Source organism: Caloenas nicobarica, chromosome 5 (genome assembly GCF_036013445.1).
Source record: "Caloenas nicobarica isolate bCalNic1 chromosome 5, bCalNic1.hap1, whole genome shotgun sequence".
Taxonomy (NCBI): domain Eukaryota; kingdom Metazoa; phylum Chordata; class Aves; order Columbiformes; family Columbidae; genus Caloenas; species Caloenas nicobarica.
The window spans coordinates 60,123,743-60,130,031 of record NC_088249.1 but is presented as its reverse complement, the minus strand read 5'-3'; the positions used below and the strand labels follow the sequence as shown (position 1 = coordinate 60,130,031).

Genomic DNA, 6,289 nt, shown 5'->3' with positions numbered 1-6,289 from the left:
ATTATCACCCAGTAATTAAATACAAAATGTTGCTTTAACATAAAGGCCATATGACAGAGACTGAGCAACAGATAGAAAAAGATTTAAACTGTGTGCTGGGAAAAGTAGCTCTGTTTAAGCCAAGAAAACCTGAGTGAATAATGGCTGATGAGAGCTGGATATAAAGTGACGGTAAAAGGTGAGGGGAAGTGGCAGTTAGGAAGGAGCGATTATATGCAATGGAAATGCTTGTAAGCCCTTGTATTAACCATGGGAAACTTAGAGTAATTTAGGAGTGAAGTTTAGAATATTCTAGAGATTTGGGAAAATGAAGATAGCTCCTCTGCTACCTGACTTGATTTAAAAGCTCTTACTTCTGCACAAAGCCTTTGAAAGCCCCTGTATATTCACCTTTTTGTCCTGCCTAATTTTATCTTCTGGTATTTAGTTTTGGCACTACTACAGTTCCTATTTTCATAGTAATTAACCATTTCAGTATCTGTTTGTAGGTTTAGCCTAAAATCTCTTTGAGAGACCTTTTATCCTCATTCTGCAGAGGGAGCTGTGAAACCAGATTTCCAAGGTATTGTGGTTATAATTTTGTCCTCTAGGCACCTGGATCAACCTTTTGCATATATACTGCCTCAGCCTCTAAGACATGGTTGGAAAGAGAGAGAAATCATTGGTGGTTATGTGAGAGTTTCCTCAGCAGGTATAAAAATACCTTGTTTAAGAAGTCCACGTGGGAAGTTACTTGTGATGTGCTGTCCGGAGTAAAACAGCTTAAAATATGCCAACAAGTGAAACCAGAACTATTTAGCCAGAAGCACAGTGTCATTAATTAGGCTCTCAAGAGCTAAGCAGCAATTAAATGATGCCAAGGTGGGCTTAAAGAGTAGATTTTAAAAAGCTGAAGGGAGGCGGATGGGTGTTTATATTGAGGTGAATAATGCAGTTGTAGGGTAAAGCTCATGGCAGCTACTATTGCTCTGTGTACACCTGACCAGCCTCCCTGGGCCCTCCATGGCAGCCCCATTTTAGTTCAGGCCCTGGCTTCCACCCTGGCCTGCGAGTGGGCTTTAGGTTTTAGGGCTGCCTTAGTGAGACCCGCCATGGGCCTAAGATACAGGTAATCTTGTCGCCCATCCTGCCCCTGCGATTCCTGCACGGGTCCAGGGCACCTTGCCCTGCCCGAGGCACAGAGTTGGGCAAAACCTGGCTCCCACCGGCCCTGCTTAAGCTTCGTTTCCTTAAACAGCATATTGATTAGCAGATGAAACCGAGAATTGCCATATTGGCGGAGACACCTGGATGACAACGGCAATTACAGATGGTAAGGTTCTGTTTAAGATCTCCTGGCTGCTCTGATAAAATGCAATTACAATGTGCTTGTTGACAAATGGGAGTTATAAACTGGATTTTTTTTTTTTTAATATAACCTCTGTGTAGGGTAGATCCAAATCTGGCTGGAAAGATTAAGATATTAAAAGAGTGAATGCTGTAATAAGCAGTAATAGGAAGTAAAATTTTGATATCGTATTGTGTTAAAATACTTCACAGTTGAGCAACTTGAACACAGTTAAAAAAAAAATTACTACCTTTTTTTTTTTAAAAAAAAAAAAAAAGCTGCCTGCCAAAATATGATAGCTTGAGGTTTGGTAACTTTATTATTTCATGCTGCCACCTACTGCTCTTGAATTAGAACAGGAAAAAGTAATTGTTATATTTTAATCAGTCTGATGAATTTACTATTATTTACTATATTTACTATTATTTACTATATTTACTATTATTTACTATTTACTACTTTGTTAGGTTATTCTTGATGCCATATATGGTATTACGTTTTTAATGGCAGATGTTCTCCAGATCTTCAATCTGTCATCGCTACCTTTGTCCATTTTTTCTCAAGAAAGCACACGCCTTTCAAAGATAAAGATGTTGTTACTCCAAAAGTTGCCAGGGGCTTTAGCCTAAACACAATTAGTCCTAATATAGTGGTATAATATTAGTTTATAGTCAACATTATATGACTATTCTGTTAAAAACTAACTCAAGTAATAATTTCAGTAATTTTGTGGTACACTAAAGACAACAAAAGAATACACTGTGATTGTAACAAAGATTTTTATGCTAACATGAAAGTAGTTTTCTAAAGCTTGCTTAGAAGCATAGGGCTTTTGACCATATATTTTTATGCTCAGTTGCATTTACTTAACGTACCTGCAATTAAAACCAAAAAAACCCTGTATTTTGTACTGGAATTACTGTGTTTCTGTGCTGCATGTATCTTGAACATCATCAATGAACTGCTAGGAATCCTGACATCAGCAGTGTTAATTTCTTAGTGTTTTTGAAGAAAGTACTATCCATTCTGTTTGCCTGTAGTAACTGGAGAAAAAAAAATGTTAAAATACAGTGTTATCAGTAACTAGTACCAGACAAATAATACACAAAAAGTCAAGAAGAAAATATACTGTTTTTTTTTAATTTGGTAGTAAAATAGCATATAATAAGTAGAAAAATAATATCGAAGATCCATTAAAATACTCTATAGTGACAGAATATCCAGGTGAAATAATCCTCGTCATGTTGGTAGCTATTTCTTCAGCTTCTGCCTTGCTTTCATGACTTGTATCTTTTCTTCTTTCAGTGCCTTCAGTAGTTTATCTAAAGATGAACGAAACATAATTTGTCATTAATTTTGCCATTAATACTTTAAGAAAACGAAACAGTGTGTTAAGCAAACTAGTAATATTCCTTACAATTTCTTGTCTAGCAAATATCTGAAAGCTAGTTTCTCACATGTAATGAAAGCATTAGGTATTAAAATGGAAAAAGGTATGTATTGCTATGACAAAGGAAAAAAACTATTAATTTCCTGCTTCGAGAAGTCAACGCATGCAAACTACCTATTGCAACTTCTTTGAGATTTTGCTTTGAATGTGAGTATCTGATGGACATATTTTCTGTGCTCTTGTAAACTTCGCACTCCTGAAAGTTTCCTGACTGGCAGCTTGTGGCGCTGATGAGCATCACATCCTCACACTTCCTGGCTGCCCTGCTGGAATCCTCAGTAATCACTATCTGCTGAACTATTTTATTTCTGGTATTTCCCACATGGCCAGCAGGTTTTTAAATTAAAATGCCAAAGTAATTTAACTGTTTTGCTTTGGTTTTGTTCCTTTTCACACCTCCAGCTACCTGGGGGTCATCGGAAGCCTTTCTTTTACATCAACACTAGTTTACAACCTCAGGAACTCAGTAGCAGTGGATACATTTTGCATGTACAAACTCCCTCTGATTTGAGCAGCATCTGAATTGGTTTTTTGCTAACACCTAATGACTTTGGGGGTTTTGTGACCTTTTTTTTTTTTTTTTGGGGGGGGGGTGTGCAAAAGTAACCACATCCATAATTCTGTGCTTGCTTTAATTTCTGCCCTCAGCAGGTCGCCCGTGCCCAGTGACGGGGGCAGGTGACGCCGCACAGCCCGTGCTCCCCCCGGCCGGGAGCAGGTGCATGCGGGGCACCCGAGCCCGCACAGCCAGCGCTCTGCCCCCGTGCGCGGGTGCCCAAGGCTGCTGCGCACGCCGCGTTTCAGCGCGTTATTGATGGCGGAACCTGCTGCCCAGCAGAGCCCGACTCCACCGGCCAGGGCCGGCAGCGGTGGCCGCGCAACGGCCGCGGAGCTGGGGGACCCCCGGGCGGGACGCACACTGCTGGGCGTCGAAGCCGTCGCCGACCAGCGCCAGCAGCTCCAGCTCCTTGAGGCGGATGCCCAGCTCGCAGATCTCGCCCTCCAGCTGCGGCTGCTCGCCGGGCCGCCACGCCGCGCCGCCGCCCTCCTCCGCGCCCGCCGCCGGGCAGAAGAAGCGCAGCGGCTCGTAGGCGATGGGCGCCAGCGCCGCTGCCCAGCGGGGCGGCCCGGCGGCGGGCGGCGGGGGCGGGCGCGGCCCGCACATGGTCGCGAAGAGCGTCCGCAGCCCGCCGCCGTCGGGCAGGGGTGGGACGGGCTCGGCGCGGTCGTGGAAGTGCGGGAAGTAGAGCGGGCGCGGCGGGCGCTGCTCGGCCATGGCGCCGCCCGGCAGCCCCCGCCGCCAACGGCGGTTGTCGCGGCCACGGGCCGGGCTCGAGCGGCCGGGCCGCGCTCGGGGCCGCCGGGCAGCCCGGGCGGGGCTTGGCCGCTTTCCCCCGACCGCGCCCCGGGGCTGCAGCCGCGTCCCCTCGGCGGGGGACGGTGGGGGAACGTTGAGTTTCCCCAAGCCTCACACGACCGGTAGAGAGCGCAGCTGCGGGTGACGTTTCCAGCGTTGCTGAGTTTCCCCGTGGAAGGGCGGGTGTTTCCCTCAGCGGTTTTATTTCTGGGCCGGGGACGTGGTGTTTCAGGGGTGCGTTAAGCCCCGAAACTAGCGTTTGTGAGTAGAAGTGAGTTAGCGTCTAGCAGTTTATCCTCAGGCTACGTGTGATACAAGGGAACCAGGTACTGAGGATGGAAGGCTGGTGGCGATAAGGGAAAATTTCATCTCCAGGTGGTTGCTCACAGGTGTATCTGTATGTGCTCAGTGTATCTGATGTTCAGGATTATAAAGTGGGGTTTTTATGGGGGGTGGGTGTTCTTCTCCTTCTCCCTCTCCCCCAAAAACCTTCCATGACTTTATTTGGATTTGAGGATGGGACCTGGCATTAATAGAGGCTGACTGGTTGCTATTTCTTTTGGCCTTAGCTGTTTCCATGAAACATGACAACCTCCCTCCAGCCCTAGGCAGCTATCGGGGCATTGCCGGTTATTTCTGTGGAGCTCAAAACAGGCCAGAAAGACCCTCTTGGGCTTCCAGCAGGAGGACTTCTGGGATGGTTTCAAGCTGATATGAGGTGTTCTGGACAACCCTGATAAGAGATGTGCTCTACCAGTGCTGTTGGTAAAGGATTGATGACTGCAGGGGCTGTGGAGGTTGGTTACGATCAGTAAATTCGCCTAAAATGAGGTGAAAAGCCCACTGCAGTACTAATGCAGGCTTGAGCAGACTTCAACAATACACAGCCCCTAAGGGACTGCCATGTGCTCTAGAGTAAATTCAAATTTTAAAGCTTTAACTTGAATAAATGAGAAATTTGGTATTGCCTTTTTCCAGAAGCAGAATTCTGTGTACTTGGGTGCAGCGCTCTGTGCTGTGAGCCAATACAGATGTGAATTTGTTTGGTTTTTTGGTGTTGGTTTGGTTGGTTTTTTTTTTGAAATGTAGAAGATCTGCAGACATTAGCTGTCACAAGAGAGACCCTGAAAAGCGGTAGGAGCGGAGAGATAGTGGCAGGAGTCATTCAGTATTTTATTTCCATGTGCACTGTTTAGGGAATGTACTCTAACTTAGGGTCAAAACTGATCGTGTTATATGCAGTGTGCTTACATTATTAAAATTCCAGTACCAGTGTAATAATAGTACAAGTTGCATATTTTATGAATGGAACACAGGTATTTGAAATAAGCACTGATCAGATGGGAGGTCTGATAATAAGATTTTTTTCCCCCAGTTCTTAGTAGATTAGGCAAGAACCATTGACATACTTGATTCTATATGACAATGTGAGGAGACTCCAAGCATTAGGTGGACACAGCACCTGCAAGTGTCTCTTTTTTTAATTTCCATGATAATTTGGGAAGGTATAGTAAAAGTAAATAACCATTCCTTAACTAGGTCTATGTGGGTCGCTTTTGAAAGCATAACAGCGCTCATGCGGAATTTGCAGGGAGCTCGACTTTTGAAACCAGCAGGAGCCCCAGTGCTTCCACTTATCTTTTCTAAAATAAATTTGTTTCTCTGTGAATACACAAAACAAACACATTGCTATTTCATTTGACTCTGATTCAGTCTGTCTTTGTTTATGCTCTAATTTAGCTTCTGTTTTATTGGTACAGTTTACTTTGTCGTTGGGGTAATATTGGCCTAGTTTTTAATTACCGATACTTTGAATAATTGGATTTGGACTTCATTTCTCTGAACCTTTTCTATCACTACAGTAACTACTGTCTTGCTGTTGTGCTGTCAAGCACACACTTGCTTCCTCACCTCTTAACTATTAAAGAAGATTAGGTAAAACATTATTAGTTAATATTCAGTAGGGAAAACCAAAATGTAGGTATATTATGGTGTGTGTAAGTATGTATATAGGTGGAAGATAATGGGTATTAGAAAACCAGTAAGGTTCTCATGACTTTAAAGCCGAATCTTAAATTTGTGTAGTGTATTCCTTGTAAGTGATAAGGAAAATCATCTCTTTTCACAGTAATTGAGAAATAGAAAAAGATTAGAT

General features: G+C 44.0%; 1 protein-coding gene across 1 annotated transcript; it reads right to left on the bottom strand.

The window, feature by feature from the left end:
- Nucleotides 1-2,578: 2,578 nt before the first annotated feature.
- On the bottom strand, nucleotides 2,579-4,053 carry C5H11orf91 (chromosome 5 C11orf91 homolog). Its single transcript, XM_065637060.1, has 2 exons — nucleotides 3,696-4,053; nucleotides 2,579-2,649 (listed from the first exon to the last, which is right to left on the bottom strand). The coding sequence occupies exons 1-2, from the start codon at nucleotides 4,051-4,053 to the stop codon at nucleotides 2,579-2,581; spliced, it is 429 nt and encodes a 142-aa protein (XP_065493132.1).
- Between the last annotated feature and the right edge of the window lie 2,236 nt (nucleotides 4,054-6,289).

Bases quoted from the DNA above. Each gene is read 5' to 3' on its own strand.
- C5H11orf91 (XM_065637060.1), bottom strand. From the start codon at position 4,053: ATGGCCGAGCAGCGCCCGCCGCGCCCGCTCTACTTCCCGCACTTCCAC. The intron at 2,650-3,695 runs GTGCGTCCCGCC...GTTCATCTTTAG, and splicing joins CGGCTTCGACGCCCAGCAGT to ATAAACTACTGAAGGCACTG.